Raw genomic sequence first — 22,679 nt, 5'->3', positions numbered from 1 at the left:
TTCAAAAGGATAAAGCCTCTCTCTCCAGATATCAGCCTAGGGTTCCTCTTTCTGGCCCCAATCCTAGGATTGGCTTCCACTGCCCACAACACCTACCTTTGGTGCCTCCATCATAGACAGTTGCCAGTTCAGGCTGACTCAGACCCATGTCCTAGGGCTCACCTATCTGCCCCACTCACAGCTCTTCCAGGTCAGAAGCAGCCAGGCCTGCCTCAAAACATTCATGTGCCCAGCCAGGTGCCTAATGAACAGAGTGTCCAGGAGCAGCCAGGCCTCAGTCTTCTTACCTGTGAGACAGGGAGGGTGACGCCCAGCAATGCTGGGCACAGAGGAGATGCTCAATGCATGGGGCCAAACTAAAGTCCGCTTCACCCCTCAGTAGGGTGCGACCCTCCCTGTGTCAACAGCATACAATAGATCTGCATGCAAACTGCGGAAAAACAGGCAATGGTGAATCCACACCCACCTGCCCTCCTTCCTCCCCAGTCTCAGGCCACAACCCTGCACACTGGCTTCAGTAGTACTAGCCCTGGGTGACCCAGACTATGGGAACCCAGAGAAACCATGGCCCCTGTCAGCAGACAGCACCTCCCATGGCCCAGCAGACAAGGAGCAGGTGCTCCAGTCCCATAATGTTTAAGGCAGATGAAGATGGCTGGTCTGCTGGACACCATGCCTGGCGCCAGCACCACACTGTGCCAGCATTGTCTGCCACCTAACTCACCACTAGGAAGGAGCTGAGTGAGGGCATGGATAAGAGCAGGAGGAGAGGCCTTTGTCCCCGGGGCCTCAATACCAAGGTCTTCAGGAGACAAAGTCCTGCCTTGGGAGTCTAAAGGGGGAGGCAGTCCTCCCCTAAGGAGTCTGATGCAGGAGTCAAAGCCCTGCCCTGGGGAGTCTGCCGGGGGGGGATACTGCTTTGCCTTGGGGAGTCTAATGATGGAAAAAAGCCCTAACTTAGGAGTCTAATGGAGAAGGCAGTCCTGCCCTGGGATGTCTAATGGGGGAGGCAGCTCTGTCTGGAGAATCTAAAGAGAGGGCTGTGAAGCCTGGGCCAGGTCAGAGGAGCCGGCTGGACAGAACAGGTGGCCACCCTGGCCTGAAGGCCTGCCCCAGCCATCGGGCCCACTACCTGCTTCTCTGCCAAGCTGGCGACAGATGGCTCTCTCAGAAAACAGTCCTCTTGGCTGAACTAAGCTGGCAGTGGGCCAGGGCAGGAAGGCCAGGCATCTTCACTGGTGCAGCCAGAGCTAGCCTGGACCCTGCACAGGGGGCTGGTAGGCAGGCGGTAGTCACGTCCAGCCAGTCCATGACAGCCACCTTCCAGTGCGTCAAACATGGATGAAAATTGCCATTCCCCAAGCTCACTCCATACTCACTCCTTCACCCTCTCCCCACCTACCTATATCCTTCATGCCTTTTCCTGGAATCTACACGTGTGTGTCATCTGCACACAGCCCTGAGGGCCCCATGTGCTTGAAGAGCCCCTAGCCCCACTCCTCTATGGGTGCATGTTCACGTGGGGGAAGGGCGGGTGTGTGAGTTCAGAAGGTGATTTCCTCTACCTTCTGTCCAATTTGAGAAAAAAGGCCCCTAAAACACCAGGTAATGGAGCAGAGGTGTCAGAGGTGTGGACTGCAGATGGTGAGGACATCTTGTTTTGCCCCCACCCAACGGGTCCTTTCCACCCTCAAGCCCCTCCTATGGTGTGGCAGAGTTGCAAACATGAGGGGGGCCCACTCTGAGTAGAGTTGCCCCCAACCTCTGGGGAGGCCCAGTTCCCTATCCTCTTAGCACCCTTGGGACAGAGTGCCATCATCCTGATTTTACAGGTGGGGATATCAGGATCCAGAAGTCAAGCCTCATTGAGGCTACATGACCTAGCCAGCCACCCCTGCCTCACTGTGAGATAGAGGTGATCTCAGGAGTCCTTATGGGGCCACTGGGACAGCCCATAGGTTGGAGCCTTTGAGGCTTCAGCCTTAGTCTTTACTCATTGCTCAGGAGCTCACGAGTGTCACACATCAATGTTGGGACTTGAATCCAGGCCCCTTTGCCAAGGCTCCTACACTTAATCATTAAGGAGTAGTTCTGCCTCGTTGTTTAACCCAGGAGGTGGGGCACTCAGGCATTGTACAGGCCAGAGCAGACCCAGAAACTTTCTCAGGGACCGTCCCATTTCAACCCTACTGGTCCCGTCCTGCCACACCACCTGCTCCATGTCATGCCAAGCTTACTGTGCTTACAATGTATTTTCAGTGTGTGGCTTTCCCTGATCACTGTCCCATGCTACTCTCTGCTAAGGAAGAATAATGACCTGGTCCTCTTGAAAATGATGAGAGAAGGCCAGAGAGGGAGTCTTCCCACCTGCATCTGAGCCCCCCAAGCCTGGGGACAGGGGAAAGCATGCAGATTCCTGAGCCTCCCCCACGCTCTGCAGGAGGCTGGGAACCCTCCAGTTTGACATGCGCCCCACACACCATATCTCTGATGCTACCGATGTCTAATTTTCTGCTGAGACCATGAAACAGCAGGACAGAGAAATGGAGTCATTGGAGCAGCTGCAAAGGGGGCCCGAATGAATGTCAGGGCATCCCAGGGATGGCACGGGTGCAGGCAGGTCCCAGCCGCAGCCTGAGAGGGGACCCCAGGGCTCCTGGAGCCTGATAGTGACAGATCCCCAGCCCGTGCCCTTTCCTGTCCTTGTGGAAGATTTGCTTAAAAAGTCTGTGTGTGAAGCCCCGTGTTCTAATCTGCAGTCCTCCCACTGTGCCCGCCTGTTTTCATTACGGAGGGAAAGAGCATCAGAGCTGTGTTTATAACCCCCTTTTAGATAACAAATCACATTTTTTTTTCACCAGCGAGTGTGTTGAATTGATATTTTTTTCCCCCTCGGTTTAATGGGTTTGTGTGTTCAGGAATGATCTTCATCAACCGAAACTCCTTATTGTGTTTGATGTAATGTCAGCTTTCATTATGCACTAAGGTCGGAGCCGGGTGCTGGGAAAGGCCGAGTACCCTGGAGCCTGGGCCCCTGCCCCAGTCCTTGCCACAGGCCCACTGGGGCTCCAGTCTTCCTGAATTGATGGGGAGGTGGGTGTGGAAGGAATCGGAGATGAGTTGGGACAGCAGATCAGATCCATGATGTGAGGCCTTTTTTATCCCTGGCTCAGTTTCGTTATCTGTATAATGGGGATCACAGGGCTGTTGTGAGGACCCAGTAACTCAATATGTATGCAAGTGAATGTTGAGTCACCTATGGCCTGATGTGCATCAAAAGGCTGTGGCCTTCCCCAAGCACAGTGCATGCAATCTATGTTCCGGGATCCTTGGATGATGCCTGCATGTCTAGCCAGTGGCTTGCATCCCCCAGGTCCCTGGTGGTAGACAGCCCAGGACTGCTCCCAGCAATGAACCTCAGTGCCACCAACTCAGGCCATGGCTTCAGATCCAACAGTTCCCAAGGCCACACCCCTCCCCTTAGAAATGAGGAGCCTGAGGCAGAGGGAACAGTCCGGCCCTGCTGTAGTCACACAGAGTTAGTGGAGCTTCACAAGGTCTCAGGGTGGCCAAGGTGACTTTTGCCCCCACCCCCCCCCCCCCCCCCACACACACACACACAGAACAAGTGCTGTAATGGCTGCACTTGCTGTTTTAGAGCCAGGCCCTCAGGAGCAGGCATGGTCGCACCCCTGTTTGCAGACCATAGAGAAATAAGTCCCCAATGAGCAAGGGACTTCCCAGGCCACTCTGTGGGGTCTTGCTGCACAAAGCAGGGCTGGGTAGCACCTGAGGAAAGTGACTTGGACAGCGTCCCTGCCTGGAGGTCCTGGCCCTGGGGTGTGGGCGGGGGGCAGGGGGCAGCCCCTCCTGGGTGAGCAGCACTCATTGGCACCAGGCTCACCTTCTGGCGGCCTCTATCAGCCGCGCTCGGTTCTGATTAAAGATCATTAAACATGAAATTAGCCCGTTTATGTTACGGGTCCCCGGGGCAGCCGGTGATTATGACGCGCAGATGGCCCAGAACCCAGGCGGCAGGCATGCGGACCCAGGCCAGGACAGGCGGGGTGGCTCAGCGGACGAGGGCCGGGAAGCAGGCGCAAGTGGGCCGGGCTTTGTTTCTTTCCACTCCTGTTGTGTAAACCCCCTCGCATTTCACAACAAATCAGAGATAATTAATAAGTACATGCCTGTAATGAGTAGGCTTTTTAATAGAAGAAATTGGAAGATGCGGCGTCAAGTCATTATTTCACTTGGGCCCAGACTCAGCTCTGTTACTCCCCCCAACTCCCACCCCCACAGTGCGGCTTCAGCCAGAGTCTCTGCCAGCGGTCCGCTCTGACCCTACCTCCCCGCAGGGCTGCAGCACAGGGAGCCCTGAGGGATCCAGACTCAGGGACCTCATCCAGGAGCCTGTGAGGGGCCTGATGGGGTAGGATGGGATGGGGCATCCCCAGCACTGACTCACCCAACCTCCTCAGCATGGTGGCTCTGGAGGGGCAGAGAGGGCAATATCTGCCAAAACCTTCAGGGGCTCCCAGAGGAATCTGAGGTGGCCATCCAGGCCTTGAAGCTGGGGTCTCTGCTATATCTTGGGGGCCTTGGGCTATGAGTACTGAGGCCTCTCCCCACTTCTCCCCAGGAGGAAGACATCATGTACTATGACGCCAAGGCCGATGCTGAGCTGGTGAGTGCCCCACTTCCCCTATGCGTGCTGTACCTTTGCCAGGTTAGGGTAGGGGGCAGCACCACATTCCCTCTCTGGGTCTGGGAGGCTTTAGTTGTAAAATGGGTATTAGGACTCATCACTTGACATCCTGAACTTGAGCGTGCACAGTTGTGGTGAGACAGACACACACACACACTCACCTGACCCCTTCAGGCCTATTGCCTGGCCTGTGGCCACTAATAGATGAGGCTTCACTGCATAGTGTGTGACAGACCCAGCCTCTTCCCTGGGTCAGGTGGTGACCCCTTAGGCACCCCACCACCACCACCAGTTGAGAGTTCCAACATCAAGATGGGCTTTCTGAGAGAGAGCTGAGGAAAGAGGAGCAGTTGAGGAGGGCTCCCTGAAGCGGGGGCAGGCAAGGTCATGGTACAGGATTCCATGATGTCCAGGTGCATCTCCAGCCAGTGCAGGTTCCCTCCCTATATCAAGAAGAAAAGCAGCTTCCATGGGCTGGGTTCCCTGCCCCGCCTGGCTTGGCCTGAGTTCAGCCAGTATTACACCAGCCACTGAGGCAGCCCAACTCGTGTGCCCATTCTTCAGATGAGGGACCGAGCTCTAACTCAGCTGCAATCATCCTCTTCCAAACTGGAAGCTCTGGGACCCTCTTCACCAGAGAGCTCATGCAGAAGATGTGTGACCATTTGGGGAGGGTCTATGGAGAGGACAAGAGTGTTGAAAGTGCAGGGCACTGAGGATAGACAGTGTTTGGTGAACCTGTCAAGGCCTGAGCCCCTCTGCCTGTCTTCAAGGCAAAGTAGTTGAACTCAACTGCCCCTTCTTTACAGAGGCATCACTGCAGCCCAGTCTCTGGAGTGTCCCCGACGCCTGCTGGCTGGTGTCAGAGACCCAGAATCCTGTCTTCCTCTCCCAGTCTTATTGGCCCTGGGGCAAGCAGGACATATCCAATGACACAGGAGGTGGGGAGGCCAAAAGATCTCTTGCAGGGGTCCAGGGGCCAGCTTGGGCTGGGTGAGCCTTCAGGAGGGCAGGGAGTCAGGGGGCCTGAGAAGGAGGGGTGGGTGGGCTCAAGCAGGTGTGCTTCCCCTTGGATGAGCCTCTGTGGCTCCCAGAGAAGTTGCTAAAATTAAAGCTGAAATCTGAAATTCAAATGAAGAGCGAACCTTTAATTAGACCCTGAATCTAATTCCTTACCCCCATCAGCAGCGGGCTGTAATTTTAGCAATCAGTGCATTAAATATAAACCAGGAGACTGCGGTTGCCCACTGTGCAAAGCCCCTGGGCTCTGGGATGGCACTGAGGGGCTACTTGGCCAGCCTGGCCCCACTCTAGTACTCAGCCCCCTAACTAACACTCTGAACTCCCAGCGGTCCCCAGCTATGTCCAGGGCCCCAATCCCTAATTCCGAACTGCTAACTCCCTGCCCCTGGCCCTTTGGACATGTACTGGGGACCCCTAGGGACTACCCAAAGGGAGAGTTCACCTCCAGGGAGGGGCTGGGCTAAAGTCAGTAAGCTAAAAACCCAGCCTCGCCTGGCCAGACCCCGGTATGAACAATGGCACACACGCTTGCTGGTTCCCCTGCTTGTTGTGTTGTTTTGTTTTTTTAATCTTTGCCAGAGGTACAGTTAGAGATCTTTCTAGACCATTTACTTTTAAATTACCAGCCAGAAGGTGGGGGTGGGGGAAAGAGAAAGAAAAGAAAAAGTTCGCCAGCTGATAGCTTATCAGAACGGAATCCAAATGTCACATTAGTTGGAAAAGTTGGGAGATTAAATTTTCCAGCGCCCTTCATCTGCCGCTGACATTTCAGGGCCCTTCATCTCCCGCACCTCCCCCTCCTCGGAATGGAACGTGAGTGGCGCACGCCTCAGAGGCAGCCGGCTCCCTTCTCAGGCCTCCCTGCTCATCGGTCGCCTGCTCTGGCTTTACCCAGCACCCAGGAACTTCCAAGCGTCCTCAAGGGTGTGCCAGGGTGGGCAGAGGGGTGGCGTACTGGATGAGAGGCAATGAGAGAACAGAAAACAGTTTAGATTTGCTGTACAAAACCCACCCTTGAAGAGGTGAACAGGGTGTTATCTGCAGGTCCCTCAGAGACAGGCCAGCCCCACACCAGGCCATCTGCTGCCCTGACTAGTCAGGCACCCGAGGGTGGAAGCAGAGCACCCCTGTGGTGTGAAGAACATCTCTGACTGGGTGGGGAGGAAGGAGGCCCTTGTGGGCACATCACCTTTTCCCCAGACAAGGCACAACCTGGACAAACACCTAGGGGTGGGAACATGAAGAGCTGGCCCAGGACACAGGGGCAATACGGTCAGCTCTATGGGACCCTCAGGGGCAGAGGAAACAAGACAACCTGATACTGGGGTTGGTCAGAGGTCTTGAGGGATACTGAGGGAGTATGGGGCGGGGGGTGGGGTTAGCTGCCTAAGCCCCCTTCTACAAGGGCACAAAACCTCCCAGCTCCGCTCTCTGCCCTTCCTCACCCTCTTCTCCCTGTGCCTACTCAGTGTGACTTTTCCCATCTTCCCCTTCTCTCTCTTCTACCATCTTCCCTCCCCCCTGCACACCTGCACCAGTGCCTGCCCCCCCTCTTGGCTGCGGCATCCACACTGCAGTCGGAGACCCACTCCCGCCAGCCTGTGGTGGTGGGCGGGGGCGCATGGCGCATGCCCAGCCTGCCCAGCCGAGAGATGCCATAATTGGCACCTGTCAGACTGCTGCGGCTCGTTTTAGAAAGTCAGCGGGGGCCCTTACTGTCCTGCTGCTAGCAGGCGCCACAGACCCTCCCTCCAGAGGCTACCAAGTCTAAGTGCTGGCCCCCACCCAGCCAAGCCCTCCCCAAGGACTCCCACAACTCTGGCTCAACCCCTGAGTCCCTCCTGCTTCAAGGGTGGGGCCCCTGCCCACAGGGGGCTAGGGCCCTCGCCCTGGTGCCAAAGGAACACTGGGCAGGGAATGGGTGGGGCCCAGGGTGGGGGAACAGCAGAGCTCCTGGGAGGGGCTGCCAAGGCCTTCCTGTGGTTGGTTGCTCAAAGCACCTCCTTGTGGGTAGAGGCTTGCAGCTAGCTCATACTAACTGGATTTGCCCCCTTTTCTTTTCAGTGATGTGGGGGAGGGGTTGGGTTTGTGTTTGGTTTTCAAATTTGGGTTTAGCAACTGTGGGGATGGGGGGCAGGGGCAGGCAGGAGCAGGTGGGAGTCACAGACCACCTAGATAAGTGTCCATCCCCCCTGTCATCTGCCCCTAGGTCTCTCTACCCATCTCCCTTGTCTGCATGTACTGTAGTAGTCTCTTTCTCTCAGATGCCCCAACTCAAGACTTTGTTCCTCCCAGACCCCATGCACAGTCCTGGCTGACCCTACCCCACCATTTTCCAGCCCTGACACTGCTGGGGGTTGGGGGGAACTTTCTGCAGGATGACCCTGAGAGCGAGGATATGGAGAGGGGGTCAAAAGTCAGCACCCTGAGGCTGGACTTTGTCGAGGACCCAAACTTCAAGAATAAAGTCAACTATTCGTACACAGCTGTGCAGATCCCCACGGACATCTACAAAGGCTGTGAGTATCCACCATAGAAGGAGCTCTGGTAGTATAGTGCCTAAGGCATTTGACTGCTAACCAGAAGGTTGGCGGTTCAAACCCACCAGCCACTCCATGGAAGGAAGACTGGGCAATCTACTTCCATAAAGATTTACCACCTCAGAAACCCAAAGGGAGTCGCTATGAGTCAGAATCAACTTGATGGCAGCGAGTTCGGTTTTTTGTTTTTTTTTTTTCCTGGTATGTACCATAGAGGCAGGATACCTGAGAATGGAAGGCTAGTGTCATCTGTCCCAGCTCCTAACCCTGTGGTCACACATGCTCACCTGATACACCCACAGACAGGCATCCAGCAATGAACACACAGGCATGTGCACAGCCTCATGCTAACCCCCTGCAAATACAAAGTGCCAAGCTTTCAGCAAGCTACAAAGTACCAGGCTTCTTATACCTGTGCATGCATGGTCTCTTTATCTTATATATGCGTGTATATACATAAATGCATACACACTGTTCCCCCACACACTGGGCCGAATCCCACGTAGCCCCCAGAGCAGCTCCTCCCCACCCTCTTCACTCCCTGCCCCTTGTGGGAGAGGTTAGGGAGCTACCACATCAGATGGACCCTTGGCCAAGAGCAGAGTCAAATGGGTGGGGAGATGGTATCCAGGCCAAAGCAGCCTGGGTCTGAGGAGATGGAGAGGGAGATTGGGATAAGGGTGATTGAAATTCCAAGCTCCAGGGACAACCAGAAGCTGGGTTACTACAGCTAGAATGACTTGAAGTGGATATAAGCAGGAACTTCCTGAGGATCTTGGGAGGTATAGCGGGAGGAAGCCGGGAATCAAACATTGGGTAGGGAGCCCCAGCCAGGATTCAAGTGACTTTGTGAGCACTTACGGAGTAGCCTTGCAATCGAAGGAGTCCATTGGGCTGGGGATCCTGGGACAGATATCCCAGAGCCAATGGGTGGGCTCCATCTTGAATGCAGGGAATTCCCTGGGAACCTCAGGGAGGTCCTCTCCACTCTTAGGGTCAGCCAGCCTTCTCAGCAGCCTCTGGTGGAGGTGGGGGAAGACACCCACACACGCTTCTTCCCACAGGCCACCCACAGGCCACCTGCCTGAGCCAGTCGAGGGGCACTATCACAGGCAGGCACGCTAATTAAAACAGGAGCCACACCGCCCTCCCCCGTCACCCCTCGCTACCCACACAAATTACATTTTATATGTTTTTTATTTACTGTGTCACTTTTAATTAAATCTGTAATCGCCTGCCTGAGGGGGCATGGTCCCCATTTCCCAGCTCAGCTTGATCTGAGTGTGTGTACACGCGGGTGCGGGTATGTGCATACGAGGCCTAGTAGCAGCCCCCTTCCAGGCAGAAGCCAAGTGTTTGCACAAGCGTGGCTTGCAATGAAGGTATGTGCACATGTGTGCTTGTGGCCATGTGTGCCTGCAGGAACAGCCCAGCAGGAACAAAGGTCTTCTACTAGCTCTTGACCTAAGCCAGGGACATGCCTCTGCCAGCAGCCAGAGGGGCTTCTAAGACAGTCTACTCTAAGCCTTTCATTGTGCACAAGGGAAAACTGAGGCCCAGTAAAGCAGGTATGGGTCCCTACCTCCCAGGCCAGACAGGACTGTATGAAATGTTTGAGAGCCTGACTTTATTATCTGTTCTTTAAAGAGAAAAATAGATACTGTTCAAGTCACTAAGTTTCCGAATTAGGAATGAGACCGTAACATACCGTTCAATAGGCACAGCCAATGCTAGGAATGAAATGTGTTTTGTTTTCATATTATGGCCTGTTAAGGGCAGCCACCAAGGGGGGGAGAAGGAGCAAGAACAGAGTGGGAGGGACTAGCCAACAGATGGAACACATCAGGGGCCTCCGCACTGTGGAAGGAGAGAATGAACACATGGAGAAACACGGAGGTTGTGCTCAGGAATATGCTGGGACCCCTGGGCTGTGGGCAGTCTTGAGCATTACTGTACATCGCAGTTCTTCATCTGCTCTGAAGGTTTCAGTGTTCAGAGGCTCTACTCTGAATAAAACAGTAAAGTTTTGGAAGGCATTGACTGGTTCTCACTCAGGGTGGATATTTGACAGGGCTTGGGTCAGGATGGGATGATGAGGGTGACAGGGCTCCACCTGGGAAGAAAGCAGATAGAGGAAGAAGTCACAGCCACCCAGAGGAAGGGGTGAGGTAGAGGCCTGGCAGAAGCAGGTTTGACACTACTACTTCGTTTCCTGAGCACACACATGCCCACAAGTACAGTGCACACGAGAGCACGTGTCACACATCTGTGGAGCCATCGGGTAAATTTAAGGCTGCCCTGAGTTGGAGAAGGTGACACTGCTCAAGTCATCCTGGGTCTCTGCCAGTGTTAAAGGATGCCCAGGAGGGATGTCTGTCTAAGAGAAGGCTTACTCTGTATGTGCGTGCAGGGGTGGGTCTGGCCAGGGGCTTGCATGTGTGTAGCCATGAGAGGGCAGAGGCAAGTGGGTGGTTACCGGCTGGGGGTTGTGAGAGCAGCACTCACTGGTGCAGGACTCACTGAGGTGCAGGGTGGTATGTAAGCAGGCATGTGTGCCCCTGAGCCAGGGCAACAGTTGGGGCTTCCGGACGGGGGATTTGGAGGCGGGGGGGGGGGGCGGTGCAGATGAGGGGGAGTTATATACCTAGCTAGAAACACAGAGGTTAGTAGCAGGTATACCTGGAGGGGAATGCAGGCTGTGCTCGCGTGCACGTGTGTGTGTGCGTGCGTGCGCGCATGTGTGCGCACGCATGCACGCATCCACGCATCCACATGTGAGCTGGTGCCTGTGTTGGAGCAAGATCGTGGCACCACCCCTGCTCCTCTGAGAGCCCCTGCCCCCACCCCTGCCTGCTCCTGGCCCCAGTTGATTAATCATGGAGCTGAGTGGCTTCCAGCTTATCAGGTACCTTAATAGCTGAATAATTCCAGCCCCATCATCGGGCCCTTAATTGCTTTCTTGTGGCTGCGGTCGGGAGTGCATGCTGAGTGGGTGAGCTCCCAGGGGAGCAGCTTGTCTCCAGGCAGGACGCTGGGTGGGGTCCCAGCTCACAGCTCCCTCTACCTCAGTGGCCCCTCTCCTGAGCCTACAGGCCACAGCCCCCCTGCCTGATCGCTTGGGGCCTGGCTGAGGGATTGGCTGAGCGGAGCTTTAAAAGACTCAGGAGGGGTGAGGACCAGGAATTCGTCCTGGAGGAGGCCCTGGGGAATGAGGGGGACTCTGGACAGGCAGAGAGCAGGTGAGGCGTCCTAGATAGTGGGCACATGCAGGGGGGTTGTTGTGGCATAAGAAGTGGGGTTCAATGAGGGACAGCCCTGGCACTTGCCACCCTAGTCTCCTGCTTCCCCCATAGCCACCATCATCCTCAATGAGCTCAACTGGACAGAAGCTCTGGAGAACGTGTTCATCGAGAACCGCAGGCAGGACCCCACGCTGCTGTGGCAGGTCTTTGGCAGTGCCACTGGAGTCACTCGCTACTATCCAGGTAGGTGCCAGCCTCTCCACATCTCCCTGTCCACCCAGCACCCAATCTCCTCCATCTCCCAGCCCACCTGTCCTGGAGTGCACAGGCTGGCATAGTCACCCTGCAGGTGGTGGAAGGGCCTGGTCACTCCTGCAAGGTCTGCCTTCAGGGCTGGGTCCTTCCCTGCCAGTCCCACCTCATCCCCTCTCCTCCCACAGCCACCCCATGGCGAGCTCCCAAGAAGATCGACCTGTACGACGTCCGAAGGAGACCCTGGTGAGCCAGCAGGGAGGGGCTGAGCAGGGACACCCCTGCATCTCCCCATCCCCTCCGCCTGCTCCACTCCCCCCACCCCCATATCCAGGCCTCGGAGCAGGTTGCAGCCAGCTCTATCCAATTTTCATTTCACACATCGTTGCCACTGGAAAATGGATCCCATCACCCAAGCAGGCCTCCCAGCTGCCTCTGCCCCCATCCACTGCCCAGCATGCCCACCCCCCCCCGGACTGAGGGACTGGGACAGTGGAGGTCCCCAAGGGTAGATATATCCTCTGCAGGGTTGGTCAGACCCTGACCCACCCATCTGACACCCTCCAACAGCATCATTACAGGGCTTTGGCCCTGGTACTGCTCACTTCTCCCTCCGTGTCCATGACCTCCTCCCTCCCTGCTGCCTGCTCCATCCCACACACAGCTAAGGCTCTGCCCTTGGAGTCTCTACCCAGGGCAGGGGACACAATAAGCCACTGAGGCCAGGGAACAAAGTTTCTGCCCCATCTCTGGATCATCTACTAATCTTTCCTTGGGTCGGTCACATAGTAGGGAATCAGGTCACTCATGTCATGGGCAAAGACTATGTTTTATTAAACTTGGTATCCTCAGTACCTAGAACAGTACCTGGCCCTTACAGTGGATGCTTAGTAGAAACATGTTAAATTCAGTATGTGGGTGTGGGAAGGAAGGATCCACAAGGCTCCAGTGGGTCTGCCCCTAACTGACGCTTCTCCGGGCAGGTACATCCAGGGGGCCTCATCTCCCAAGGACATGGTCATCATCGTGGATGTGTGAGTGAGCATGCCAGCAGGCCAGGCTGGGCAGGGCCAGGGGTGGACCCTACTACCTAGGAACATCATGGGGGGATGGCAAGAGAACAACTGAGACCCACCTGACACTTCCATGGCCCTTGCATGACCTGTGCAGGAGCGGCAGCGTGAGTGGCCTGACTCTAAAGCTGATGAAGACGTCTGTCTGTGAGATGCTGGACACACTCTCCGATGATGACTATGTGAATGTGGCCTCGGTGAGTGTCAAGACAGCAGGGTATATTGGCCACCTCCATTTGTACCACCCCCATGACCACCACCAGCCCCATCCTGGTCAACAGCTGCCTGGCCTGGCACTCTGACACCACTCATCACTCCTTCTGTCCCTGCAGTTCAACGAGAAGGCACAGCCTGTTTCATGCTTCACGCACCTGGTGCAGGCCAATGTGCGTAACAAGAAGGTGTTCAAGGAAGCCGTACAGGGCATGGTAGCCAAGGGCACCACAGGCTACAAGGCCGGCTTTGAATACGCGTTCGACCAGCTGCAGAATGTGAGCCCCATGGGTGGGCAAGTGGGCGAGAGGGGGCAGGCAAGGGCCTGGGCACAGCGACACCAGAGAAATCAAGACAGATGGCCTTGTTAGCGCTAAGCGGGCAGGCAGCTAGGGCAGACAGGACCGTCTGCTGTGGGGAAGGAGGGCCAGAGAGCCAGGCCTGCCAGGGGAGGGAGGCTCTACCCCCTGGACTGGGGAGACACCAAGAGCCACCTGACCCCATGCCCAACCCCGCCCAGTCCAACATCACTCGAGCCAACTGCAACAAGATGATCATGATGTTCACGGATGGTGGTGAGGACCGCGTGCAGGACGTCTTTGAGAAGTACAACTGGCCCAACCGAACGGTGAGGCTTAGCCCCAGCAGGGCTTCCCTGACCTGGGATCGCCCCATTAAGGAGAGGGCTGTACTCTGGCAGCCAGCCACGGCAATAACATCATGCCCACCCTACCCCTCTGCAGGTACGCGTGTTCACTTTCTCCGTGGGGCAGCACAACTATGACGTCACACCTCTACAGTGGATGGCCTGTGCCAACAAAGGTACCTCACCTGGGTGCCACTGCCATAGGGTCTGCCTGCCATTCTTGCTGTTCATTGAATTTGTTGTCCATCTGCTCATCCATATGTCTGTCTGTCCAGTTGTTCTGCTGTTTATTCATCCACTATCTATCCATCCTGACATACATGGGGCTGTCCAGCTCTCTACCTATTTGATGGGCTGTCTAACTTGTCCATCTAAGTATCTTTCTGCCCATTTGTCTGTCCATTGCCCATCCATGTCCCAGCTTGTCTGATCCTGTGTCTGTTTGCTGGCCAGACTATCTTTCTGTGCACTTGAGCCTGACCCTGGGTGAACTCTGAGTCACTGTCCTCATAGAATGAGGGTCTTCAGGCCTCCAGCTCCTCCCTTCATCCCATGCCTGCCCCTCCCCACACTCCTCCATTCATAGCAGGGTGATGGTAGGGAGCACTAAAGGGACATGAGTTTGAGGGTAGTGACACCAAAAAGAGAGGGAGCCTGAGGGACATATCAGGGCTGCAGATACACCCTAGGGTACAGGATCCCCTGCATTGTGGATCTCACAGAGCCATCCAGGTCTAACTCTGCCTTCCCTTCACTCACAGGTTACTATTTTGAGATCCCGTCCATAGGTGCCATCCGCATCAACACGCAGGTAAGACTAGGGGGAAGCCCCTATCCCAGCCCCACTGGGATAAGGCATTACTCAGGCTGTTGTGGGGCAAGAGCACCCCCTGGTGGCTTTTATGGGTACAAGCCCAACATAAAGAGGGAAAGAACGGGGAGGGTGCAGTAAGAGGGGGAGGAGTGTGACTTGCCTGCGCCCACCTCTCCAGGAATATTTGGACGTGTTGGGCAGGCCCATGGTGCTGGCAGGCAAAGAGGCCAAGCAAGTGCAATGGACCAATGTTTATGAGGACGCGCTGGTAAGGCCTCTGGGCCAGGTAGGAGTGGGGCTGACTGCCTTTTCCCAAGGATATGTCCACGGGGTCAAGTCCCTTGAGGGCACCCTTATGGGGATAGATAAGAGAGAGGTGGCCTGTGCCTGAGCCCCTAGGGGCAGAACTGGCCACAGGAAGGAGATCCCATCATCCTTTTCTACTTCTAGGGGCTGGGGTTGGTGGTGACAGGGACCCTCCCTGTTTTCAACCTGACGCAGGATGGCCCTGGGGAAAAGAAGGTGAGATCCTCCAATGGGGAAGGGTTGAACATGCCCATGGCAGGTATGGAGGGTGGAGAGGGAATGGAGCAAGACTGTAAATTCTGTTGGTGGAGGCAGCTGTTTATGAGAGCAGGGTGAGGCCTTGGGTGTGGGGCTGGGCAGAGAGGCTTCCCACAGAAGTGGGCCCATCAGAGACCCCCAATGCCTCTGCTCTCAGAACCAGCTGATCCTGGGCGTGATGGGCATCGATGTGGCTCTAAATGACATCAAGAGACTGACTCCCAACTACACAGTGAGTGCCCACCTGCCTTCTACCTTGCTGTGCCTCCCGCAGGGACCCAAGCCAGGCCCCTATAGAAGAGATTGGGTGGGGGAGCTGTTACAATACCTCCACAAAGACCTCTACATTCAGGGAATCTGGGAACACTTCTAGGGGAAGTGACGTTGGACCTAGCACCAGGGTCAGCATGCCTTCTATGAAGGGCCAGATGGTAAGTGTTTTAGGTTTTGTAGACCATCCAATCTACACAACTCCGTCATTATATTGTGTGTCTGTGTTCCAACACAATTTTACTTATGGATTCTGAATTTCTAATTTCATATTATTTTCACATGTCACACAATATAATTCTAGTTTAGGTTTTCGACCATCTGAAAATATAAATACCATTCTTAGCTCATAGCCATATAGGAACAGGCAGCAGGTCAGATTTGGCCCAGGGACTGCTGACCTAGACAAGTCCTGAGCAGAGCTGAGGGGAAGGCATTCCTTGCAGGCAGAGAAGTCTCTGGGCAAAGGCCTGAAGGTGATCAACAGAATCATAAACAGGGAAGGGGCAAGATTACAGTACAGCTGGCCCAGGGCCTGTGGGAAAGGGAATTTGGGTCTTAGGGGTGGGAGTGAGAGTGAAGAGGCTGTGCCCTAAGCCTAAGCCACATGAGAAGGCAGAGGCCATGTCATTGGCCTCCAGGTACAAGGAGAAAATTGTGCCTCAGAAAGGTGAGGAGTGAGTCGGGAGTCCTACCTACTCCTACTTCACTCCCACTTGGAAAGGAAGCCTCAGGCCTTTGGGGTTTCAAAGCCTACTCTCCTCCCCCTCCACTTACTGAGATGAGGATGAGGGGAGGCACAGATCTGAGGCAGGAGGGAGATGGATAGAGGGCAACAGAGAGTGACCAATGGACACAGCAGGCAGGGGAGCACAGTTGTGGGACACGGTCTTGTGAGACCATTGGAAGCAGAGAGTTCAGGCTGATTGACAGCTCCATGAGAACCAGGAGTAGGGGTGAGAACCACAGAATACCAAACTGAATGGGGTTCCCATGGAGCTGGCAGACCTCAGCAAGGCCCAGTGCATAAGGGCACCCAGCCTTCTGGGCCTGGCTTGAGGAGCAGGCTTGGGCTGTGTGGCATGTGGCAGCTCTTGGTCCAGGCAAGCAAACAGCACCTCTCAGAGGCACAGAAAGCAAGCAGTGGAATTGCTCTAGAGCATAGGGGAGCCCTGCCCAGCCCTCTAAGCCCTGAGCCCCCATGTGCCCCCAGCTTGGAGCCAACGGATATGTATTTGCCATCGACCTGAACGGCTACGTGTTGCTGCACCCCAACCTCAAGCCCCAGGTGAGCTGGGTGGACAGTCTGGAGGTGGGTGAACCCTTAGAAATGGGGACTTCTGTCTGACTTCCCACCCGGCCTCTCGCAGACCACTAATTTCCGGGAACCTGTGACCTTGGACTTCCTGGATGCAGAGCTAGAAGATGAAAATAAGGAGGAGGTAAGGGGGGAGCAGGAGGCAGGGGAGAAGAGTAGGGTAGGGGCCCTGCCCCTCATGTCTCCTGCCCCTTCAGATCCGTAGGAGCATGATTGATGGCAACAAGGGCCACAGGCAGATCAGAACACTGGTCAAGTCCCTGGATGAGGTGAGAAGGTGGCGGAAGAGGTTGGGCTGGCCACCTCCTGACCCCCACCCCACCCTCACCTGTGCCGGCTAGCCCGAGCCCCTGACCTAGCCTCTTCTCCCAGAGATACATAGACGAGGTGATGCGCAACTACACCTGGGTGCCCATAAGGAGCACCAACTACAGGTGAGTGGGGCCGGGGCTGAGCTTGGGGGGAGGGGAGGGGAGGCCCCCAGAGCCCAAAGTTTGAGTCCTCCCTCTCCCACCCCAGCCTGCTAAGAGAACAAGGGTCTTGGCTGGCTGTGACCACCATCCCTAGGGGGCGGGGGGTAGGCACTAGCAGCCAGGGCTGCTCACTGTACACCCCGAACACTCAACTCCCCAAGGGCTTCTACCTGGCCCTTCAGGGACAAGTGCCCACCCCCTGGAACTCAGGACAGAGACAGCACAGTGGATCTGTTATCTCCCCAGACCTGACACCCTCTTTCATCACTCCCACCTGGATTGTAGCCCCAGCATCTATACCTGAGATATGGTCCTCAGCATATTCACAGGCCTGCTCTCAACTAGCATCACAGACTCAGAGTGGGTCTCCTTATGGGACAGGCCCAGCCAGGGCAGGCTGTCCTCTACACAGCCTGAAACTGGTCTCCTTCTGAAATGCTGGTGGCATTCACACACCCAGTATCAGCCCATGACTGCCCCTTACCGCTGTAGGCCAGCCCTGCTTTTCACAGCTTTTGCATGCCCTGAGTGCCCAGATTGTAAACCCTACTCTTAAGGCAGCGCCTAACCCCCCCAGCTCCCCAACCATGTTTATTCTGTCCTTTCTAAGTCTGCTGCTGGCCAGATCCGGGAGACTGCTGGGGTGGGGATTTGTTTTGGGCCTGGGAGTTCTGTGACTGCCAGAAGAGTTTGGGGAGTGGAAGGTCCAGGACCCTGGGTGTCTCTGTGGCCTCTAGGCCATGAATCTTCAGCTGACCAGAGAAGGGTGTCCATAGCCTGGGCCTCACTGCATGGCTCCAAGGCTGAGGGGAGAAGGTACCAGTGTGGTCAGCCTCTCCCCCTCAGTGATCTGCACTCTTCCCTCCTCCCCAGCCTAGGGCTGGTACTCCCACCCTACAGCACCTTCTACCTCCAAGCCAACCTCAGTGACCAGATCCTGCAGGTCAAGTGTAAGTGGCCCGGCCCCTGCCTGCGCCCTGCACCCCTGCCTCTGCCCCGCACCCTGGCCGGCCCCAGGCAGCATAGCCAGCCACTGCTTGCTGGAGGCAAGGGTGGCAAGGCAGCCCCTCCTGCCCCATCCGCCCACCCCAGGCACCTGCAGGCTGGGGGCACCTGCTGTCGGAAAATCTGGAAATCTGCATGCTCGCCTTTTCTCAGATTTGGTTCCAGACCATTCTCTCATGGTTTCAGTTGAGGTTTCTGTTTTTGGTTTCTCCTACTCCGTGCCTTCCCTCTTTAGCCTGCCTCCCCGCACACCCTCAGGGCTGCATTCTCCCAAGACACCCCCTCCCCTCTCTCCTCCCTCCCCCTTCTCCCTGCTCTGCTCTCTCCCCCTGTGGTGCTTCCCAGGGTCCTTCTGCCCCTCCTCTGTTCCCTCCTCATCCATGCTCAGCTCACTCTCTGCCTCATTTTCTTCCTCTCACCTCCCTACCACCTCGCCGCCTCCTTTACTCTCTCGCCCCACTTCCTTCTCTCTCCCTCCCTCGCTCTTCTTCCTCCCTCTTCCCTCTTTCCTTCCCTCCCTCCTCCGTCTTGTCTCTCCTTAATGCTCACTCCTTCTTTTTCACTTTTCCTCTTTCCCCCTCTCTCCCTCACCCCTGCACCTTTACTCTCCCTCTCTCCCTCATCTCAATCTCCTTCCCCTCTCTCTCTCTCTCTCTCTCTCTCTCTCTCTCTCTCTCTCTCTCTCGCCCTTTTTCCCCCTCCCTCACTCCTCATCTGCTCTCCCTCCCCTCCTTCCCTTCCCCCCTCCTTCCCTCTCTCCTTCATCCCAGTCTCTCCCTCCTTTCTTCCCTCCCTCTCCCACCCCTCTGCCTGTGGCTCTCCCTTGCATGCCCTGCTCCCCCTGGGCCTCCCCCTGAAGGCCTTGGTCTCAGAGCCTGTGGCCCCCGCTGCCCACTGCCCGAGGTCACTGGGAGGGAGGCTGGGGCTCCGGCCCCACCGGGCGCCCCTGCACCTGCCTGGCCGACTGGGGCTCATCTCCTTTGAGTTTTCTTGCTCTCTCTTTCTCTCTCATGTCGTTTTTTTGCAAGAAGTTTCCTTTCGGTATGATGATGAGACACAATATTTTCATTCAAACAGCCATTGAATAAAATATTGTTTGTGCCCCTCCCCTTCCCTTCCCCCTTTTCGTTTGTTTTTGTGTTTGTGTTGTTTTTGTTTTCCTCGCTTTCTCTCTTGGTGGACTGTCCCAGTGCCAATCAGCAAACTGAAGGGCAAGTATATTCAGAACCAGTGCACCCTCCTCTCCCCACCCCACCTGCCCTCACGCCCCTGCTTGCCCCCCTCCCTGCCCAGGACCAGCCAAACCCCTGCTCTCCAGGGCTCCCCTCCCAGCATCTCCTTGAATCCTCTAGTTCTCGCCTTTCCTCTAATCCCTAAACTCCTATTAGAGCCAGTGGCCCTCTCCCCTGGCCCTGCCTGCAGGGTGTTCTCTGGTGTGGTGTGAGAGCTCAGGCCCCCTCCTTGTCTTCCTCACTCCCACTGGGTAGACCTCTGCCTCTCCACACCTTCTCTGCCCTCCAAGACAACTCAACAGTGGGGACAGAGCTGAACGCCTCTCTGCTGCCCCCACCCAGCAGGGCAGGGGGTCTGAGATGCAAGGGGTAGGTCAGCCCTCAGATGGGCTTGTGTCAGCGTGACAAAGGGGCTAGCCCTACTACAAGGATTCCTCTGGAGCAGCTGTCCCTCTTCTGACCTCTGACAGTGGCTCCAGCTCTTCACAAGAGGAGACAGAAGGTCTTGGAAGTCTCATACCCTGACCCTGGGCAGGACAGAGCAGGCAGCCAAGCCACCAGGAGAACAAGCTGAGCGAGGCCAACCAAGCACCCTGGGCACTGGCCAAGGTGCTGAAGCCCCTACTCCCTGCTACTCCCTGGCTGCTGCCAGAGGCTTTACTAAAGCCCAGTGGCCCAGCCCTGCCCTGTGGTGCTCACTGCTCCTGGGGAAGTCAGAGGGCTAGCAGGGGCAGGAGGTGTGCAAATGGTGTTCCTTGGGGTAAATAAAGGCAGACTCTGGCAGTGGGCCTGGCCAGGAGAGGAATGGGATCTGTCTGGACCCCAAGGACCACCAGCAAAGGAGCTAAAAGAGAATCAGGTTGAGTGTGAGGAAAAAGGTTCTGGCACTTAGAAATGCCCAAGCCAAAGAGGCTTCTGGGAAATGTGGGAAGTGAGCTCCCAGATCTTGGCAGAGAACAAAGGGAGGCTTGTCACAGAGGGTGATGGAGAATCAGAGAGGACAGTACATGGGGGTCTCAGCCCCTGGCTCCTGGAGAGCCACCCCTCCCAGAAAATGTCTGAGTAGATGGGGCATGGAGAGCTACAAGGGAATTCCCCATCCCTGTAGCCTGGAAGCAGGGGCTCCCCAATAAGTCCTGGAGACCCTGTCCAGTGTAGCCCAGCAAAGGGGATACAGTGACCCCCACTGGCCTAGGTGGGGGTGGGAGACGTGTCCTGTTCCCATTGGCTTGAGTTGTCTTTTTCTCCCCTCATCCCACCGTATGAAACCAGAAATTCAGGACCCTGTTAAGACTGACAACCATAGCATAGTCTCCCTGTTCCTCCTCCCTCTTTTTTCTTTCTCCTCCTCCTCCTCTTCCTCCTCCTTCTCCCCCACCCCACCCCTGCCCTGTCGGCTTGTGTCCAAACCCTGCCTCACAGTCCTATCAGAAAACAACAGTCCAACCAGTGACTGACCAGCCCCTCCACACACTCCAAGTCCTGCTCCCCAGAATCTTGCAGTGCATTGTGGGAGTATCTGGGAACAGGGAAGATTCTACTTCTGTAAAAATGAAATTCTGGGGGTGAACGGGGTCAGGATCTGGGTGAAAACAGGAATGGGAAGGTAGGCTTCCCTAAGTGAGGATAGGCCAGGAGCAGAGGGACCCCTTCCAGATACAGACCACCATGGTAGCCAATCCAGCTGAGCAGGGAGAGGCCACAGAGGGGTCCCAGTGGACACATCCCCAGGTTCACTAACAAACTCACATGTGGATACACACGCATACACACTCACATACACACTCCCACATACATTCTCTCACACATACACACACTGACACACTCATGTACAGATCATAACCCCAGGGCACAGGCCCAATTGGTGCACCCTTCAACAGCACCCCCTGCCTTTCCTAGAGTCCCCAGCATTTCTCCCTGGCTATTCTGACCTCAGGCAGGTCCTACTCCTTCCCCACATGCCCCACATGCCTTCAGCCGAGAAGGACAGGTGTGCAGATCCAAGCAGCACCTGATCCCCTCCCACCTCCCAACCTCTCTTCCCACAGTGTGTGGACAAGTCTGGGAACCTTGAGGGTTTCCGCTCACTGAGTTCCCTGCCCCTGAGAAGACTGCCAGGCCCCCACAATGCACTGCAGCCCACCCCCAGCTGCCCACCCCCATCTCTGGTTGGACTGTCTGTGCCCGTGAGAAACACCCTCGGTTTGGCCATGTTGATGCCTGACACAGAACAAAAGCAAGGCCTACCAAAATGCAAACAGCTGCGGCAAAGAAAGAGATCAAAATCCGCAGCCAAAAAGCCAATTCCCTTCCTCAAAGTCTCTTTGGAGGCAAAGGAAGCTCAGCATGCGGTTTTTTCCATTCTGGATGTGATAAGAGTGAGACTGGCGCCTCCCCCAGACCATGCATATATATAGCAGTGTGTGTATATATATATGTGTGTGTGTGTGTGTCCGTGTATATGTGCTATACAGCCGTATGGAAGCATATACAGCCACGCCAAGGGACTCACTGCCGACAGAGGACCAGGCCCGGGCAACATATTGGCTATAACTGCCCTCCTCCTGCGATGCTGTAGTCTTCACAGGCCCTCCACCCTTCCCTGCCCGCCCCTTCTCTCTGGCTCAAAACTGAACGTGGAAGTGGCGGGTTCCCTCTTTGCTGGTGTCTCTCCCTCCCTCTAGCCACCCTCTCCCCTCCCTGTCCAGCCCCCGACAGCTCTGAGCCCCCTGGCCTTCTCCCTCCCCAGCCTCCGCCGGATAACCCCCCCCCCGTTTCTGTTGCAGATTTTGAGTTCCTGCTCCCCAGCAGCTTTGAGTCTGAAGGACATGTTTTCATTGCTCCCAGGTAGCTTGTGTGTGGCCTTGCTGAGGTGTCCTCCCTGACCCGACCACCCCGGCCCCGCCTCCCGCACCGCTGCCTGGAGCTCTGTGTCTGTGTCCTGTGCAGTGTTGCCCCTCCATACATAGCCCTGTATGTGCGGCCATGTGCATACTCAGGCCATGTAGCCACACCAGGAAGCAGTGGCCAGCAGCTCCACAGCTGTGGCTCCTGCCAGCCTGGGGCAGGAGAGGTCTGGACTCTCTGCTGACCTTCCGTGGCCTCCCAGGCAACCAGGAGGGAGTCCTTCCTGCCCTGGGTGGGCTGTCTGAAGCACACCCTTCGCTGGGTAGCTGCTGCTCTGGTTTGTGGTGCCCTTCCCGTCCCCCACCCCACACCCTGTCATTGTCCTGTGTCAGTCAGTGTTTGTGTGGGTATGGGGGCTGAGCCAGCCAGAGCCCTGGTCAGCAGTGCCAAATTTAGGCA

At 56.0% G+C, this 22,679-nt stretch overlaps 1 protein-coding gene across 1 annotated transcript in view; it reads left to right on the top strand.

Annotated features, from left to right (window-relative positions):
- CACNA2D2 (calcium voltage-gated channel auxiliary subunit alpha2delta 2) overlaps positions 1-22,679 on the top strand; it is a 159,399-nt gene that overhangs the window by 131,380 nt on the left and 5,340 nt on the right. Inside the window, exons 5-24 of the mRNA XM_007952009.1 lie at positions 4,643-4,687; positions 8,109-8,250; positions 11,625-11,756; positions 11,954-12,011; positions 12,749-12,799; positions 12,936-13,035; positions 13,171-13,329; positions 13,572-13,679; positions 13,795-13,873; positions 14,459-14,508; positions 14,690-14,779; positions 14,962-15,033; positions 15,233-15,307; positions 16,559-16,633; positions 16,716-16,787; positions 16,861-16,932; positions 17,036-17,097; positions 18,010-18,086; positions 19,332-19,352; positions 22,160-22,220. Coding sequence (XP_007950200.1) covers positions 4,643-4,687; positions 8,109-8,250; positions 11,625-11,756; positions 11,954-12,011; positions 12,749-12,799; positions 12,936-13,035; positions 13,171-13,329; positions 13,572-13,679; positions 13,795-13,873; positions 14,459-14,508; positions 14,690-14,779; positions 14,962-15,033; positions 15,233-15,307; positions 16,559-16,633; positions 16,716-16,787; positions 16,861-16,932; positions 17,036-17,097; positions 18,010-18,086; positions 19,332-19,352; positions 22,160-22,220 — 1,601 coding nt within the window. The remainder of the gene's footprint in view (positions 1-4,642; positions 4,688-8,108; positions 8,251-11,624; positions 11,757-11,953; positions 12,012-12,748; positions 12,800-12,935; positions 13,036-13,170; positions 13,330-13,571; positions 13,680-13,794; positions 13,874-14,458; positions 14,509-14,689; positions 14,780-14,961; positions 15,034-15,232; positions 15,308-16,558; positions 16,634-16,715; positions 16,788-16,860; positions 16,933-17,035; positions 17,098-18,009; positions 18,087-19,331; positions 19,353-22,159; positions 22,221-22,679) is intronic.

This window comes from Orycteropus afer, unplaced genomic scaffold, assembly GCF_000298275.1.
Source record: "Orycteropus afer afer isolate SDZICR_OR568_19922 unplaced genomic scaffold, OryAfe1.0 scaffold00323, whole genome shotgun sequence".
Classification (NCBI taxonomy): Eukaryota; Metazoa; Chordata; class Mammalia; order Tubulidentata; family Orycteropodidae; genus Orycteropus; species Orycteropus afer.
This window is presented reverse-complemented; position numbering and strand designations above follow the sequence as displayed.